This window comes from Chelonoidis abingdonii, chromosome 4, assembly GCF_003597395.2.
Source record: "Chelonoidis abingdonii isolate Lonesome George chromosome 4, CheloAbing_2.0, whole genome shotgun sequence".
Classification (NCBI taxonomy): Eukaryota; Metazoa; Chordata; order Testudines; family Testudinidae; genus Chelonoidis; species Chelonoidis abingdonii.
Window position 1 is genome coordinate 61,916,288 of NC_133772.1, and position 19,645 is coordinate 61,935,932.

Here is a 19,645-nt window from a genome sequence, read left to right on the forward strand (position 1 = left end):
AGTTGATCTGATTGCCTTTTTAAAAAAAAAAAAAAAAAAGGCAAATGGCTGTAGATTGATCTTAAGTAGTATATTTCTTATATTGTTAAGTCTTGACAAGATAGCTTTTTAATAAATTAGAAAATTGAGCTTCTGTGTTTGGTAGATGTTGTTGCCTTGGCTATGAGCTAATTGTAAAGCTGTAGCTACTTTCTGAATTCTAAAATCATCTCATAATCGTTTTCATTTACAGAAGAGATTTCAGTTGCTTGGTCTGGAGAATTGTTTTTGGCAACAAAGAAGAATTAAACCGAAGTATCATCATGTCTGCTGCTACCCAGGAAGATATTTGCAATCATGTGAGAGTGGTAGTCCGTGTCCGTCCACAGAATCAAAAAGAAAAAGATGGCAACTTTAGCAAAGTGCTTCATGTTGTAGACAAGCACATGCTGGTCTTTGATCCAAAAGAAGAAGAAGTTAGCTTCTTTCATGGGAAGAAAATAGCATGTAGGGATATTAACAAGAGGAAAAACAAGGATCTCAAATTTGTATTTGATGCTGTTTTTGATGAAAATTCATCTCAATTAGAAGTTTTTGAACAGACTACCAAAACTGTGCTTGATGGCTTTTTAAATGGATACAATTGTACAGGTAACTTTTCAGTTTGTCTCCATGAATTAATCAAATCATATTTAATTTCTGGAAGTCTCACTTAGGTGCTAAAATTGATTTTGAACAGTTGCAGCTTCATCACTAACAGTCAGAAGCAGGAAATTCACTTTTTATTTTGTCTCTCTTTTTACAGACACAGGAGAAGACCTGTTTTGTAAGAAATTAATATTGGGATTATAGTAGATTTCATAATTGGTGTAGTGATATGGTACTCTTACTTAAACTAATCTTTCTGAAAATTCAGTGCTTGCATATGGCGCAACAGGAGCAGGAAAGACCTACACGATGCTGGGCTCATCTAAAGAACCCGGAGTGATGTATCTAACCATGATGGACCTTTACAATTGCATGGATCAAATAAAAGAAGAGAAACTGTGTACTGTTGCAGTTTCATATCTAGAGGTAACCTAACAGCTATATTCTATGTATTGCTATCAATAAAGAATATTTTCATATATAAAATACAGTGAAACCTGTCTGAAGCAACTATTACGGAGTGACACAAACTGGGTGCTTAAGAGAGAGATCCTAATAAAATAGAGCAGAACTGTGCTCAACGATTTGGAGATGGTTTTTAGGGTAAATCTTAAAAAGGATGCTGCCCAGTAAGAACAATTTTTTCTAAAGATTTAATTGAATACTCCAGTGATCATCAGTATTTTCCAAATTATTATAATTATATACACACATTATGTGCTACAAAATATCCTTGAATTCCCTGATAACTGCAGGGCTGAGCACAACTGAAATCCCTGTGAATAGTTTGGAATCACTTGACTGTAATTCAGACTCAGTATTTCCCCTTTCAGTTATGAGACTTTTTTTCAAGTTGTTTTGAGGTTGCTACAGTAGTTCTTAAATTAAAAGGTTTTCTCTAGTGGAACTGAGAAAACAGCTTTTTGAAGATAAGGGCATTTCAACTGAAGCTGCTTTGCCAGTGGCTTGTAGAGTAAGTTCTCTACTACCACCTCCTTCCGTTGTTGGTTGTACTTGACCCCTTCTCTGAATCACAGTGCTGCTCTCGCATATTGCTCTCCCATTGCTGTCAGGAGGAGGAGCATTAGCTGTAACAAATGAAAACAATGTGATCTTTCAACTCCAGCTAGAGCACAAAGAAAACATGTAGGATCAGTACAGATGTGCTCCAGTGTTTCTGTATTAGACATAAACGTGTCTTTCGCTGCATTCTACCCAAGTGCTTCACTGGCAAAAAAGGTTTGCGTATGTTGCTGCTACATAAAATTCCCCATCAAACTCCACCTTTTCACCAACCAGTGACAAGATTGTGTCCCTTTCACTGCTGCTGCCTCCAGTGCAATTGGGAGAGGGCTACTTTCATAAACAGTAGCAAAGAGGATTCCGCATTAAGATTGTGATAAGGGTTATAGATTCTGAAGCCTAATGTAACCCCTTAGAATAAGAAATAAGACTTGAACAAATGTGTACATACCTCATTGAATTTTAGCAAACCATGATGTCCCGATATAATTTGTAACACTTACCAATTTAACTGATAAATTATACTCTGAAGACGAGCATTAATCCTGGGGAAAGAGTTGGCTACAATTTTTCTCCTACAGAATTAAGCTTGTTTTTAGTTTGAATAAACAGGAATACATGAAAGTGGAGCAAAATTATTGTTAAATCTCAAGCACAATAGGATTTAATTTTTAAAGTGTGTGGGTTTTGTGTTTTTTTTTTTTTTTTTTTTAATTTCTTCTGCAGGTCTACAATGAACAGATCCGTGACCTGCTAGTAAATTCAGGACCACTGGCTGTCCGTGAAGATACCCAGAAAGGGGTGGTAGTTCAAGGATTAACATTACATCAGGTATGTAAATAATACTTTTATCTTCCATAACACTATCCTCTGACAATCACTCATTTTAAGGCCATGTTAACACTACAAATCTTGGTCAAGATGAGAGCAACATCTGCATGAAGCTGCCATATTTAGTAGTCATGTGCACAAACCATATACTGGTTTCCTTGCATTGGCGCTATGCGTACTTGCCATTTGCGTCAGTGCACCATGCGGTGCACTACGGGTATGCAGTATGCAATCAGCTAGCACACTCTTTTGGGAAGTTTGGGCAATGTGTGGTGGAGCAGAAACGAGTTGCACAGGGGTGATAGGAAGCTGACCCTTTGCACCCAAGCATATAATTGTCTTCATCCCATAATGTCATCCGTATCCTATAATTCTTGCACTTTTTTTAAAAAGAAATGCCATGAACCCACATGGTTCCCCTCGCTGTCTGCCATCTCTGACAGAAGCATAGTGCAGAGCTGCGCAGTCTCCGTCGTTGTAAGTGTTGCAAGCACAGGACACACAATCCTCCAGTATTTGCAAAGTTGAATCAGTGGAGAATCTTGGGCAACAGATTGCTGTCGGACATAGCAAGAACCAGTTCAAGGTTGCTGGTGGAGTTCACAGAGCAGTTCCAGATAGTGCAGTGCTGCTTCTAGGCTCGAGAAACAAGCACTGACTGGTGGGATCGCATTGTAATGCAGGCTTGTGATAATGAGCAGTAGCTGCAGTACTTTTGGATGCACATGGTCACATTCCTACATAAGTGTGCCAAGCTCACCTCAGTCCTTAATGCAGGGACACCAGAATGAGAGTTGCACTAACAGTGGAAGAGTGAGTGGTGGTCTGTGGAACCTTGCCATTCTAGATTGCTACCAGTCATTTGGAAAATCCAGTGTGGGGGCTGTTGTCCTGAAAGTGTGCAGGACCATTAGTTTGCAGCTATGCAGGATTGTGACTCTCAGCAACATGCGGAACATAACTGATTGATTTGCAGCGATGGAATTCCTGAAATGAAATGGAACAATAGCATTTTGGCACCAGACTACCTTGCCACAGACTACATCAACAGAAATGGCTATTTTTCTATGGTTATGCAAGCATTGAGGTATTACTGGGGATGCTTTATCAGTGTTGGCTGGTCATGGATGGTGCATGATGATCCTATCTTTAAGAACACAGGACTGTTCAGAAAGTTACAAGGAGGGACTTTCTTTCCTGACAAGCGGACCACCATTCATGATATTGAAATGGCATAGCGATCCTGGAGGACCCTGCCTCCCACTTACTTCCCTGGCTCATGAGGCTGTACACTGGCCACCTTGACACCAACAAAAGATTCAACTACTGGCTCAGCAGGTGCATAATGATGAATAAGCTTTTAGTAAATTAAAGGAACATTGGCATTTACTCACAAGACTGGACCTCAGTAGAAAAACATCCCAATGGTTATAACTGCCTGCTGTGTTCTGCATAATATCTGTGAAGCAAAGAGGGAAACATTGCTCCTGTGGCAGAGGTGGAGTGGCTGTGTGCTGAGTTTGAACAGCCAGATGCAAGGTATTAGAAGACCTCCATATGGAGCTATATGGCACAAACAGACTTTGAAAGAGCACTTTAACAGTGAACCACTGTAATGTTTTGAGATGTTTTGGGGCCTGTTATGAATTGTGTGCTGCTTGATGTACATCAGTGAATGACACTTAGCAGACCTATTAATTTGGTGACATTTGCTGTACATTTATCATTATACACTTTTTTGTCACTGATCCTATGAGGAGTTTCACTGTATAGTAACAAGTAAGTGGGTGCTCTTAGAATTGCTAGGCACTCTGCAGCATATGTTGGAACCATGAATTATTTTCCAAATAATGGAATTTTATTCAGGAACAAAATCAGTGCAAAGAAAACTGTTCAATTTAAAAGCAAATACATTAAAATTGTAATATATGAATGGAACAGAACTTAACAAGGAGAAAATATTTATGTGCATTTCACTTGCACATAACACAACTGTGGCTTTCACAGATCAGTGTACGTGAAGCTGTGGTTGTCCGTGATGTTCCCCAGGGTGGAGTGGTAGGAGTAGGGATGCAGCCCCCGATGCCACATGGAATGTTGAGGAGGGCTGTAGAGAGTTGCTATACTGGAATTCTCCATGGACTACAAAGAAAGGCAAGCCCATGATTGTTAAACCTCTATGTCAACAAGAGTCTGTCGTATCTGTTTGGTACCAAAGAAGTCCCATTATGTCCTGGTACACCTCCCTCTCCTTTTCCTGCCACGACTCCTGGGCCTTTCTCTTGTCATCTTTTTCCTTTTCCAGGCTGTCTACAATGTTGACCCTCCATGCTCTTTGCTCACTATCTGATGCAGCACTCACTTGCAGGATCTTACTGAACATGTCATCCTGAGTCTGTCTTTCTTCTTTTTCCTCCTTTATTATCTGACACAGGTGTTCTGTGAGGGGAGGGGACCTCCCAGAGAACACCTCACTCCCCCACCCCCATGGCCAGAAGAAGACCTGCACAGTAACTCCATGACATTTTTCATTGAGATCTCAGGAGAATTCAAGGGACATAAACAAACTAATCCATTTGGTCCTCCCCATTGCCTATCTGTACAGGGAAATGGAAAAGCAGATAACTCTCTATTGTACTGCTATCTCATCTGAGTAAATTTAATGAAAAGTTGATAGCTGTGTCCTGTTTAGTTGGGTGTGACATCAGTACATCATTTGAATGGGAAATACAATTACACACTTATCTAAGGTTCAGTCCCCTGCATCTTTTCACCCATGCTGGACTGCTAGGACGGACTGGTCTGGACTGCGATGGAGTCTCAAACAGGTCCTGGCTCACTACATAGCTGGATCCTGGCCCACCCCCATCCTCCTCCTCACTGTTCACGCCAGGAGCCTGTGGCTTGGGCTCTGTGGAGGTATCCTCAGTGTTATGCAGGGTAGTAGTGAAATCTCTGCCAAGTGTGACACTCAGCTCTTTGTAAAAGCAGCATGTCTGCGCTCGGAACTGGATCAACTGTTGGCATGCTGATATGCCTAGTGCAGTTCTTTTGCTTTCATGCAGCAGTGCTTCTGGTCTCTATCATACTTCTGCATCTGACTTGCACACAGTTTTCTCATAGATGTCCACATTTCTACGTCTGGTCCGTAGCTGTGCTTGCACGGCCTCTTCTCTCCAGTGGCCTAAGAGATCCACTATCTCCTGTCTACTCAAGACGGAGTGTGTAGCTGTCATGGTCAGCCAAGCAGTTGCACGTAACAATGGAGAGCTTCTAGGCATGCTTGCCAAGTTGGAGAATAAGGAAAAGCCCTGCAACTTTTTGAAGTGCCTTTAAAGAGCAAGGAGGGCTTCTGGTGTCTGTGAACCATGGGTAGGTGAGATTATGACCAAAGAGGTCAGTGTTCAGCATTGTGGGACAACTGTTTGGTGGTCTATTAACATTGATATAAGTAACAGTGTCTGCACTCATGCTGCATCAAAGTCAGTACATCAACCATGGCTCAACACAGCTCAAGGAGGTGATGTTGCCCCATTACGGGGACAGAGTACTTACATCAGTGGGAGACAAATTTAAGTGTAGACACATGCACAACTAGGTGAATGTAAGCTACCTTGAGAACTTTGTAGTGTAGACCAGACCTAAGAGACATAACTCCTCTGATGTTGTGGTGAAAGCTTTTTCCTTTTTACAGACTTGGAGACTAAGCAAATTGCTTAGGGCATGGCTACACTTGCAGATGTAGAGCGCTTTGAGTTAAACCAGCCTTCATAAAAGCACAGTAGGGAAAGCGCTGTAGTCTGTCCACACTGACAGCTGCCCGCACACTTGCATGGCCACATTAGCAGCTCTTTCAACAGTCACAGAGAGCAGTGCATTGTGGTAGCTATCCCAGCATGCAAGTGGCTGCTATATGCTTTTCAAAGTGGGTGGTGGAGTGTGTCAGGGAGTGTGCTGTGTGAATGTGTGGGAGGGAGAGTGAGTGGGTTTTGAGGGGGGCTGAGGGCATGTCAGTATGCTGTCTTGTAAGTCCAGACAGCAGCAGACCTCCCCCTCTCCCGCCCTCCACTCCTCTCTCTCTCACACCCAGCATTCCACAGTAATGGTTGCTTTGTCTCAGAGCAGATAAGCATGCCAGCTGTCAAACAGAGCTTTCAAAGGGCATATCCAAAACGATGACAAGAATGGCCACTTGACTTAAGAGGATTATGGGACGTTTCCAAAGACTGATCAGAGCGCAGTAATGCAACACCTTGTTCACACTAACGCTGGGGCACTCCAGCGGGCACGCAGCAAACGTTATTCTACTCGCCGAGGTGGAGTACCAGGAGCGCTCTATGTGCCTTGCCAGTGTGGACAAGTAGCGAGGTAGTGTGCCCGGGGCTCCTTTAATGCGCTGTAACTCGCAAGTGTAGCCAAGCCCTCTAATTATACAATGACTCTCTTTCTATGCTAGATAATTGAACTGGTGGTGCTGTTTCACTAGTTCACTTATCAGTGTAACTATTAGTGGTGCTATCTGTTCCCACTAGCCATGGTGTTTTGGTTTCATGTTCACTGTAGCTTTGCTGTGCATTCTTCGTCATTGTTGCAGTATCACTGTCTGCCGATCAGAGTTCCCAGCAGAGCTGCCTGAAGCAGTGTTTTCTGGATAATTTTGAAAGGGCTTCCAGAATATTTCAGCTAACCTGAACCCTGTGTATGAGAGTGCAGAAAGGCCATCTAAAGTTCACTGGTCACTTCTTGGGGTAGAATGAGAGGACTGTGCACAGTTGGAAGCTTTTATACAAGTAATCTCTGTTCACACAGGCAATGCAGCAGTGAAGTTTTGTTTGTTTGTTTGCTTGAGTTAAGACTCCCACAATGATAGCGTTGCCTTTGCATCGCTGAAAACATTTTTGTGTATGAATGCAAGGTGTTACTATTGTATGGGGGAGACCACTTGATAGCTAACACATCAATTTTTTTATAATGTAAACAAGGTTGATGAAATGCTTGTAGAGCCAGGAATAAAACTGAAGAATTATGACACCATCTATCCTGCTTTAACTAACAGGTTACAATTATTACAGGTGGCACAGCTAGCGACGCTTACACTCAGTGTTTCCTGACATTTATTAGATGCTTTTTCAGTTGCTTTTAACTTTGCCACACTTTAACCATCTAGGCTGAAATTTTCCATGTTGGGTATCTGCCAGACGCTGAATTATTTTTGAAAACTTCATCAAAAATGGTTTAGCTGTTCTTCAGATTGAGTTTAAGGGACAGTATATTAAACTCTAGCTGTTTCACTGAGAAGCTGTAACACAGGGGTAAGCAATCTATGGCATGCGTGCCGAAGGCGGCACACAAGCTGATTTTCAGTGGCACTCACACTGCTCGGGTCCTGGCCACTGGTCCAGGGGGCTCTGCATTTTAATTTAATTTTAAATAAAGCTTCTTAAACGTTTTGAAATACCTTATTTACTTTACATACAACAATAGTTTGTTTATATATTATAGACTTATAGAAAGAGACCTTCTAAAAACTTTAAAATGTATTACTGGCTCGCAAAACCTTAAATCAGAGTGAATAAATGAAGACTCAGCACACCACTTCTGAAAGATTGCCAACCCCTGCTCTAGCACATCTGTGCTTTGGAGCAGAGACTTGAAATTTGGCCTGGGGGTCTTCCTGGTGCCTGGGATGTGTCTTCTACCATCCCTGTGACAACTTGGCCAGATTTGAACAGATTATGACTCTCTGAAAATCTGTTTTCACAGGCTCAGAAGGTGTTAGTTTGACAGCTAAATTCTCTTAAGGTTGCATCTGTACTGAAATATGCCTCAGCCTAGGGGGTTCAGGAACTGAGCAGCATTTTTCCCTGCAATTGCTCCTCCTTGAGACTGCTGTGGTGTCAGGCACAGGAACCAAGAGCAAAGCAACTGCTTCTAATCTGCTCTGTGTTCCTCCTGCTGGACCCAACCAATGTGGAGGATTAGGAGAACACAGCCTACATACAGTGCTGAGGGGTAAGGAGCTGGGTTTAGGGCTGGACAGGATTAGGGGCTGCTGGGATGAAATAAACTGGTGGGGTCAGGAACTGAAAGAGTCAGGGATGATGTGTAGGGCTGGGAGGAGAAGGGTATTTGACTACTCAAGAACCCTCCCCTCAGAAGCTGGCATTGAATCTAGGGTTTCTGAGTTTCATTTCTCTGCTGTTCGCAAATAGCTGTGAAAGCCATTGGCAAAATGTGTTCTTCATCTCCCTCTCATGGCTAACCTACGCAGAGGATGACAATCTACCACCATTGAACTTCAGAGTTACAAACACCTCGGGAATGGAGGTTGTAACTTTGAAATGTTTGTAACTCTGAACAAAACATTATAGTTTTTTACAAAAGTTTACATCTGAATATGACTAAGGGCATGTGTTCACAAGAACATTAAAGTGCTTTAATGTAGCTATGTCGTCGCTCTCCCAGCGCTATTAAAAAAACACCCCCATGAGGAAACTAGCTCCCAGCGCTGGGAACTGAAACTTGCAGTGCTTAGGGGGTGTTTTTTTCATGTTGCAGTGCTGTAAAGTGCCTGTCAAGGTTCCTTCCCCACTCTGAACTTTCGGGTACAGATGAGGGGGACTTGCATGAGACGCTCTAAGCTCAATTACCAGCTTAGATCTGGTCTGGCTGCCACCGTTCACAAGCACTCCCTTCCTTGGGTAGCCTTGAGAAACTTCACCAGTTTCCTGGTGAACACAGATCCAAACCCCTTGGATCTTAAAACAAGGAGAAATTAACCATTCCCCCTTCCTTTCTCCCACCAACTCCTGGTGGATCCAAATCCAACCCACTTTGATTTTTCCCTGTTTTTAGATCCATCGGATATTAAGAAAAAGGCTTTTAATTAAAGAAAAGACAGGTAAAAAAAAACCCTCTGGAAGAGATAAGCATACCAGCTACTCTCACAGACAACAGATTCAGAACACAGAGGATGTTCTCCTAGGCAAAAACTTAGTACACCAATGAAAATACCCAAATGCCCAATTTGATTCTACCTCTAATTGCACAAGACAGGTACAAAGAAATAAACATAAACTTACTTACTACTCTGATAAGCAGGGCTGTCCTTAGGCATAGGCAGAATAGGCAGATGCGTAGGGCCTCACTCTGCCTGGGGGCACCACTCTGCAGGCAGCCCAGACAGACGGGAAGCAGTGGAACATGTAAGAGCAGGGCTGCTGGGTCCTAGAGAGCAGAATGCTGCACAGTCTGAGGAATGGGCTTGGCTGCTGGGGTCTCTGGGAAGGGGAGGGGGTAAGGGTTGGGGAAGGAGCTCACCTGTTAGTGTGACTCTTTCCCCCCGGCTGAGGTGAGGTGAGGCAGGCTCTGTGGCTCTAGAACCAGTATCCTTTGTTGTCCCCCATAACATCCATTCTTCTCCCCCCTGCCCCACGGAGCACCCCACCTTTCTTCTTCGAGTGCTTGCTCATATCCATTCCAGTTAGGGGTGTGCACGCGCTGCGTGCACGTTCGTCAGAAGATTTTTACCCTAGCAACACTCGGTGGGTCGGCTGGGCGCCCCCCCTGGAGTGGCACTGCTATGGGGCCGGATATATACCCCAGCCGACCCAGCCGCCCTTCAGTTCCTTCTTACCGCCTGTGTCGATCGTTGGAACAGTGGAGCGCAGCTTAGCTGACCTCCACTTCCCTAGCTACTCGTAGTTTTCGTGTATATAGTTATAATCCTTTTATATATATATTTATATACTTATGCGTTTTTTCTTTACTAGCACAGTTAGTTTAGTGATAGTTAGCGGGGTTCGGGGAGTAGCCCCTTCCCCGCAACCAGTGCCGGAGCCCATGCCCGGCTCATCAGTTCTTAAACCGTGCTTGGCCTGCCACAGGCCGTTGCTGACAGGAGATCCACATGACTCCTGTTTGCGGTGCCTCAGGGAATCGCATTTCACAGCTAAGTGCCCCATTTGCAAGGCTTTGAAGCCGAGAACAACATGGAGCGGCACTTTCATTTATCCTCCACCTTCTGCACCGAGCGCTGGCCACTCGGCGGACAGAAGCACCTCCTCGGCGTTGGACCCCGCTGGCACTGGCCGTTGCCGGCACCGAAGTTAACTCGGCACCGCTCCCTCTCTCTCAGGTCGCGGAAGCCCACGACTCCTACTGCCAGTGCCCGACAGCTCCCTGCCGCACGCCGTGGTTGAGGTCCCTGCTCCTGCTGCTTATGTGCCAACTGCACCGCAGCCAGAGATTTCGTTTAAGTCGGATCGCCCGGCACCGACACCTGCAGAGGCACTGATGACGTCGGCACCATTGATTCCGATCCCGCGGGGCCATTGAATCCATGCGCCGTGGTTGAGCTTCCTGCTCCTGCTGCTTCCGTGCCAACGGCACCGCAGCCAGAGAGCTCATCTAAGTCAGATCACCCGGCACCAACACCTGCTGAGGCACCAACAACGTCGGCACCGTTGATCCCGGTCCCACAAGGGCCATCGAATCCAGTGCCTGACTGCTCCCCGGCGCACGCCGTGTTCGAGCTCCCTGCTCCTACTGCTCCCGTGAAAACTGCACCGCGGACAGAGAGCTTGTCTCAGCCGCATCGCCCGGCACCGACACCTGCTGAGGCACTGGTGACATCGGCACCATCGATCCCGGTCCCACGAGGGCCGTCGAATCCGGTGCCTGACAGCTCCCCGGTACGCACTGTGGTCGAGCTTACTGTTCCCTCCACGCCGGAGACATTCCTAACGGCGAGGGATCTCATTGCCATGACAGAGTAGAGGCTGCGTGAACCCCCAGCACCGCCGGTGCGGGTAATACAGTCTCTTGGCAAGCCTCCTTGATACAACCATCCTCTGTCGGTGCAGCAGAGCGGCACCGTTTATGATCACGGTCCCGCAGACGCTCCAAGTCCCGTTGGCGCTCCCGCTCCCGACGCCACTTGCAGTCCTGATGCTGTTCTCCTTGGCACCAGTCGCACTCGCCGCACTGGTCGGTGTCCCGTTCACCGACCCGATAATCTCGGCACCGTTCCGGCTCCCAGCACCACTACAGGCACTGTGACTCCTGTAGCCGCTCCCGACCTCGAGATCTCGATCGACCTCCCGGCACCGCTCTGGTAGCAAGTCCGGATCTCGTTCCAGGTACCGGTGCGCCTTCCAGTACCGGTGCGCCTTCCGGTCCCGGTCCCAGGTGCCGAGTTGGGCAAGGTCTGGTAAAGTCAGAGACTCTGCCCATGATTTTTCAGCACCTCCATGGCCATCCGGACACGCATCAGTGTCTTCTCACGCGGACAGCTCTTATACTCAGGACCGCGATTCTGCTGTGCCCACCAACAACCTGAGAGCCCATCAGGACCTCCTATAAGGGTAGCATTCAATGCGGACCTCCAGGTGCAGGAGGTCCCGGAGGTAGGGGACCCGGTAGTGGACATTCTATCGGCGGTTGCCCCGCTAGAGGGGCCCTACCCGTTTAGTTGGACCACCCAGGCGAATGCCAATACTCCATAGAGGGTACGACTACTTGTGTGTCCGTCCTCCTCCCTGCTCACTAGTCATTCAGTTGGTTAAGAAAAGGGAACGGTATGGCCAGCAGGCGCCAGCCCGAAATCGAAGGGGCTAGGCGAATGACCCTACTCAGCTGCAAGGTGTACTCTGCAAGGGCCTTATAGCCCTGCGTGGCAAATCAATAAGCCCTGCTTACCCCCTATAATCATAACACCTGGATGGCGGTGGATAAATTTATGGAGCTTCTCCATCAAGACTCCGCCAAGAGTTCACTGCCCTCTTGGAGGAAGGGAAAAAGGCGGCCAGAGCTTCCCTCCAGGCCTCGTTACCATGAGGAGCATCTCATGGCTTCAGGTTTCAAACCTCCGGCCTTTCACGACTTACCATTTGTTGGTAAAGGCCTCTTTGCGGTGAAATCAACCCCAGGCTGCAAAGCCTGAAGGACAACAGGGTCCTAATGCGCTCTCTCTCAGCGTGCATACGCCGACGACCTACTGCAGGCCTTCCGTTCCCAGCCACACCGCCACACTCTGTGCCTAGCCACAGATAGGACTTTGGCAGACGGCGCGGCTGAGGTGGTCGCAGACGACCACCGTCAGGACCCCTAGAGGGCCAAGATCGAGGTCCCTCGCAATCACCACCGGGACCAAAGACAATCTTTCGAAGGTGCACCCGAGGGCGGCGTACCGGTTACAGGCGGGATCCCACTCCTACTTCTCTTGGCGTGGTCCCAGTTAACTTCAGTTCGCTGTCTCCTACACATGGCGGAGTATGGGTACCACCTCCAATTTGTTCCACCCTGTCCCTCTTCAGGGACTCCTCTCGGGCGCAATTCCTCTTACAAGAGGTGCAGACGCCGATGGACGAAGGGGGCAAAGGGTTTACTCCCCTTATTCCCTAATCCCCAACTCGTACGGAGGTCTCGGACCTGTCCTAGACCTACGAGGATTCAACCAGTTTATAATAAGGTTGAAGTTCCGCATGGTATCCCTGGGAACATTATCCTGTCCTTGGATCCTGGAGACTGGTATGCCGCCCTCGATATGAAGGACGCGTACTTTCACATTGCCATCTTCCCTCCGCACAGGAGATACCTCCGCTTTCTAGCCAACTGTCGTACTTCCAGTTTACGGTCCTGCTGTTTGGCCTTTCTACAGCCCCACAGGCATTAACCAAGTGTGTGGCTGTAGTCGCCACCCACCTCCGCCGACGTCGGATATGCGTTTTCCGCATCTGGACGATTGGCTTATCTGAGGAGACTCCAAGACACAAGTCACTCGGCGTGTGGGCATCGTCAGGGACCTATTCACATGTCTAGGCCTGATGATCACTATGGAAACATCCACTCTGGTTCCCACGCAGAGGTTAGACTTCCTAGGGGCTATCCTGGACTCCGAGCTAGCCGGATCCTGCTTACCACAGCCACGGTTTCAGGCGATGGCACCGATCATCCAAGGTCTGCAAACTTCCCTAACGACCTCAGCTCGCACTTGTCTCGGTCTCCTGGGTCCCATGGCGGCCTGCTAGTTTGTAACCAAACATGCTAAGCTCTGCCTCTGTCCTCTCCAAGTTTGACTCAAATCGGCGTACCGCCCGGACAGAGGCCCAATGGTCACGAAAGTCACCCTTCCCTCAAGTACCCTAGGCTCCCTAGAATGGTGGCTAACTCCCTCCCTGATGTGGGCAGGGATGCCGCTCCATCTGCCCCAGCCCTCACTGTCCCTGACGACGGACGCGTCATCTCTCGGCTCAAGTGCTCACCTCAACAACCTTCGAGCTTACAGCCTGTGGTCTTCTCAGAAGCTGGCGTTCCACATCAATGTCCAAAAATGAGAGCAGTCCGCCTGGCGTGCCAGGGGTTCTGGCAGCAGCTGCGAGGCCGTGGCGACTCAGTGTTTACAGCCAACGCAACGGACATGTGCTACATGAACAACCTGGGAGGGACATGGTCCTCCTCCTTTTGTCAGGAGGCCATCCATCTCTGGCACTTTTGCATAGCCCACTCGATAAATCTGGTAGCATCCTTTCTCCCAGGCGTTCGGAACGCCTTGGCGCTTCGACTCAGCAGGTCTTTCCTGTCTCATGAGTGGTCGCCCTCCCGATGTGATGCATTCTGTTGCCAGAAGTGGGGATTTTCCCCACATATGGACCTGTTCGCTTACCGCGAGAACAGGAAATGTCCGAGGTTCTGCTTCTGCCAAGGTCTCTCCCCGGGACTGATCTCAGACGCTGTCCTCATGCCGTGGAAGGGCCAACTCTTTTATGCCTTCTCACCGCTCCCCCGGCTCATTGGGTCGTGCTCAAACTTCGCAGGGGCAGGGCGCGCATCATCATGATCACTCTAGCGGGGTCCAGGCAGCACTGATACACCACGTGCTCGGCCTGTCAATAGCCAACCCAATTACCCTGCCACTCCACCCAGACCTCATACCTCAGGACCACGGCAGACTTCGCCACCTGGACCTGCAGTCTCTTCACCTCATGGTGTTGGCCTTGCTGCGTGACTTTCGGTTGATGCAGGAAGCCTTCCCACCTGGATCAACGCCTGGGCAGGTGAAAGCGTTTCTCGCTACAGGTGCGAAATGCTTAACTTACTCCTGCTGAGTCTGGATCCCCTCTATTTTTGACTACCCTCTGGCATACAAAAGCAGGCCTAGCCCGGCCTTGTCATCACTGAGGGTACACTTGGCAAGCCATCTCTACTTCCACCCGAGGCTAAGGTGGGTCGTTCTGTGCTTCTCTCCACTCTATGGTTTCGAAGGTTCCTCAAGGGCTTGCAGCACTTACACCCTTAGGTACGCCGACCCAGCCCACCTGGACCTCACCTTGTTTAACCAGACTATGTCTCCTCCATCGAGCCTGTAGCGACCCTGTCCACTGCTAACCTGGTTGGAAGACAGCTTTCCTCGTAGCCATTACATCGGGCCGACGGAGTCTCCGAGGCTCAGGGCTCTTACGGTGCGTTCCGACCATCACACTGTGTCTCAAAGACAAGGTGTTCAGTTATGACCACACCCGGCTCTTCCTCCCTCGAGCGTGTTTCGTCCTTTCATTGTTAACCAGGCACTCAACCGCGATGGGGACAACCACTTTGCACTCTGTGACGTCTGTACAGCGCTCGCATTTCATGTGATGTGGACAAGAAACCCATTTGCGTAACACGCTTTCCCAACTCTCGAAGGGTCGACAGTAGCCAGGACCAAAGAAAAGGGTCTACTTGTTTCCTCTCAGGCAGGATACTCATTTTGGGTGCATGACATGCACCTGCATATGTTATTGATTTGCTCACATTTCCCTTACGCCACATCCACCATATGCATTCTACCAGGGCTCAGGTCATCTGCGCCTTGCTGACTCTGTACCTCCCACGAGATCTATCGTCTCAGCTCCGATGGTCCTTGTTCCAGGTGGACTCCTTGCTTTCACATTCATTCTTGCTGTTCAACAGTCAGAGATGCTGCAGCCTTCGGGGGCTCAGCAGTTTTACATTTCTAGCCATATTTGTCACTTCAACCGCCACCGCCTAGGTAGGCTTGGGAATCACGTAACTGCGAATGGATATGAGCAAGCACTTGAAGAAGAAAAGAGCCACCCCCCCCCCCCCCGCCCCCCCCCCCCCGCTCCCCCCCCCCTCCCCCCGTTACTTCACCTTTAGGTAACTGTTGTTTTTCAAGATCTGGTTTGCTCATATCCATTCCACACCCGCCTCTTCCCTCTTGTCGGGAGTAGCCGGCATAAGGATACTGAAGGGCGGCTGGGGTCGGCGGCTCGTGGTATATAATCCTGGCCATAGAACGGCGCCACTCCAGCGGGGGCGCCCTAGCCGACCCCACCGAGTGTTGCTAGGGTAAAAATCTTCTCACGAACGTGCACGCGACGGGGGGGCGCGGCACACCCCTAACTGGAATGGATATGAGCAACACATCTCGAAGAACATAGTTACAAAGGTGAGTAACCGTCTTTTCTCCCCTTCCTCCCCAGGAGCATCCTCTTCTCTTCCTTCCCTCCCCTCCGTCAGGCTGGGGTTGGGTGAGGTGCTGGGAGCGTAGGTCGAGGAGAAGAGGCTGTGCTGCTGCTGGCTGAGGAGATGAAGTGAAAGTAATCACTTCCTCAGCAGCAAGCCAGGATTTGGAATGTCACACAGGCGCTGTCTGAGAGGTTAGCCAGATGTGTGAAAAAATTCAGGATAGGGGATGGTACAGTGATCAGATTATCCCTTTTTATAGGCCAACGCTTCCAGGTGTGGTGGGGTCTTGGTTTCTTATATAGGCGTCCTTTAACCCCCCGCCCCCCCCCCCCCTCCCCCAACCACCTGTCCTGATTTTTCACACTTTCTGTCTGGTCACTCTGAGTGGGCTCCCGTAATTGGTGCCTATATAAGACAAGCCCCAAAAATATCGGACTGCCCTATACATCAGGACATCTGAATCTGGTCCTTACCCTAGCTGTGTGAGGAGCGCCTCTCCCCCGGACTGGCAGCTGCCAGCAATCCATCTCATCCGGGGGCTGCACGGGCAGGATGAGCTGTTGGGCTCCTATGGGTGCCCCGTCCCTGAGATTAGATGCTGTCTCGCTAACTTCACCATGGTCCGTAAGAGCTGGTGGCCTCCGGTGGTCCATTGGCTGTGTGATTGGACCTGAGGTTTTGCTGCTGCTGTTGCCACTTGCACCGAAGGAGGTGGATTTTGGGAGTCCTGCCAGTTTTCCACCTATCTCCTCCTCTACTGCAGCTGCTGGACCAGCAGGCTGGGGGTGGCCAAGCCATGAAAGCAGTGCTGTGTTGCCATTTAGATTTGTCATTTAACAACTTTGCCAAAATTCTTGTAACAATCCTCGATCCCAATTTCAATTTTTTTTTAACAAAAACTCAATATCTTAGCCAAAAAACAGAAAATTAAGTTGTTGACAATTATTAGTGACAGTGTTTTGAGTTTTTTGAGGCATGGAGGTGGGCCAGTTTTCATCAGAGAAACCAAAAACTGTTGACTGACTTTCCATATAGCCTGTTACTCCTGATAAAAGCCCATCCAACAACTGTATATGCTCATCTCCTTACTTGTGTATCAAGCAGGGTCGGGCAATCTACAGCACACGTGCCAAGGTGACCTGCGAGCAGATTTTTGATGGCATGCAGCGGCTGGGCCCTGAGCAGCTCAAGCCACCACTCTCTGGGGTTCCGGCCGCTGCCCATGGCACCCAGGCTCCCAGCCACCAGCCCCACTAGCACCCCTGCTGGCCTGGGGGACCCCCAGGCCCCGGCTGGCAGCAGCTGAGCAGGCGGTGGCTGAGACCCCAGTCTGAGCCAGCTAACCCACTGTCGGCCCCTGGGTTCATTCACTCAGCTGGCAGCGGAGCTGACGGACAAAATTCAACGAAATATCAGGAAAACAAGAGCACTTATGAAAAGTACAAGAGCCTAGCGCAGTGCGTCCCCAACCTTTTCGTTTCTGGCGGCGCCAGAATGGAAGGACCGTCGGTGTGCGGACAGCATCTGCCAAAATGGATGCCGAATTTCGGCAGCATTTTGGAGCATGCTCGTCCTCGCCAGGTATGTGGGCACACTGAAACCCGCGGGCGCCAGGACACCTGCAGGCACCCATGTTGGGGAACCCTGACCTAAATAGCCTCCCGAAGCACTGGTGATCGTTTTGATTTAAATGGACTTGCAACTGTACGAAAAATTTTGAGTTGTTGCCACATGCAAAACTCGATGATGGACATTGCACATTTTTATTTCATACCAGCAAAACTTGTTGACATATATTCCTAATGTGTCATTGCCACTCGTATTCTACTGACAATTCCTGTAACAGTAGCATTCAGAAGACGGAATTTTTCAAAAACTAAAGCTCATTAAAAAACTAATCTCCGCTCTACCAATGAGTCAGGAACACTTGACGGGTCTTGCTAGTTCTTGCAATCAAACAAGGCATCCTTTGTCTTTGTCACCTACAATGACATTATTATGTTTGCCACGCCAAAAAAAGCAGAAAGATTGCTTTTAATCTTAAAACAAATCCCTTGTTTTCAAATACCTCTTCATAGAAATTTCCAGTAAAATTGTTTGACAAATTTAAAAAAAATATATTATTTGCATCATTCTGTCATATCAGAATTTTTTCTATAGTGCTGCTTCTTTAGTGCTAGTCCATCAGCATTACAGTGTGCTTAATTAAGTTAAACTGGTTTTAATAACATGCATGTGGCAAGTTTTCCAGTACTGTAAGCTTATGTTTGTGTTGCTAAGAGCAAGACAGGCACGGGGGCACCAGTTTAATAATCTCGCCTAGGGCACCATAAATCCTAAGGACGGCCCTGCTGATAAGAGGCTGGTTTCTTGATCTTTTTCACTCTGGCTGAAACTGAAAACTAACAAAAGAAAAAACCCTCCTTCCTTTTGAAACCTCTTGTTCCCCCATTGGTTCCTCTGGTCAGGTGTCAGCTAGGCTAGGTGAACTTCTTAACCCTTTACAGGTGAAATAACTATCTGTTTATGACAGTGGCAGTGTAGACAATCCCTTCCTAAAGTTTCAAATCTGTATTATGCAGAAGAGGAATGCTGCTTGTAACCATCTTAATTTAAATGAAATAAGTACAGAAACAGTCTACTTACCTTGTCAAATCTTTTTAAACTTTCCTTTTATTTTTTTTAGTAGTTTACATTTAACACAGTACTGTATTTGCTTTTTTTCATTTGTGCTGTTATATGATTACGTACTTCCAGTTCCAAATGAGGCATGTGGTTGACTGGTCAGTTCGTAACTCTGGTGTTTTGTAACTCAGAGGTTCTTCTATATCTCTATCAGTACTCTGTTGATGCAACTAGCAGAGGTCTGAGCTGTGGATCTAAACATTCTAACCTACTAATTACCCATGGGAGAGTCAATATGGTTGCAGTTAATGGAATTTCTGTTGTTTAAGAAATTGCATACCAAAAAATTAAATTAAAGAATGCTAATAAGATTTCCCTTTCAACGTTAGTATGTTGTTGTGCATATGCATTATGATTGTCTTTATGTGATCACGTACTTCTCCGCAGGACCCCTGCCTTGTTCATTTAAATGGATGGATGTTGACTGAGTGAGCAACTAATCAATATTTTGTTTTGTTCTCATCCTTCAGTGTATGGCCTCGGGCCTTGTTCATTGCACACTGTTCAGATCATGCTTTGACTGCAGAATTAATTTCCTCATGGGCTTTTCTGTGACACTCAACTCACTATAGTATCTGAGTGTTTCATAGACATTACCTCACAGGAGAGTTGTGAAGATGCATAAAAAGAGAATGTGCCATTTTAATGTATTGGGAACTGAGGCATAGATGCTTCAACATCAAAAGTATATGCTAACTTTAGATGGACAATTTGAGATTCCTATGGTCTGATTTCCCCTCCCTCCCATTCCAAAAGCTTATAGCACTTTCTGTTCAGAGTACAGCTCTCACTGATTTCAGTTGCTGCTATGATTGCTCAGCACTTCTCTAAATCTCCCCCCAGTATTTCAAGTCAGAACACCCAGAAAATGAGGAACATTGAATGGCTATTTGTGAAAAGTTTGGTTTAAGTGACTTGCCCAGCATCACATAGGACCTTTGTGGCAGATGCAGGGATTGAATACAGTTTTCAGGGTGAATTCAAACCAAAGGGTGGTCCTTTCTCTTCC

At 47.5% G+C, this 19,645-nt stretch overlaps 1 protein-coding gene across 1 annotated transcript in view; it reads left to right on the forward strand.

Annotated features, from left to right (window-relative positions):
- Positions 1-237: 237 nt before the first annotated feature.
- KIF18A (kinesin family member 18A) overlaps positions 238-19,645 on the forward strand; it is a 144,534-nt gene continuing 125,126 nt past the window's right edge. The window contains exons 1-3 of the mRNA XM_075065226.1: positions 238-630; positions 896-1,053; positions 2,377-2,481. Coding sequence (XP_074921327.1) covers positions 303-630; positions 896-1,053; positions 2,377-2,481 — 591 coding nt within the window. The 5' untranslated portion in view covers positions 238-302. The remainder of the gene's footprint in view (positions 631-895; positions 1,054-2,376; positions 2,482-19,645) is intronic.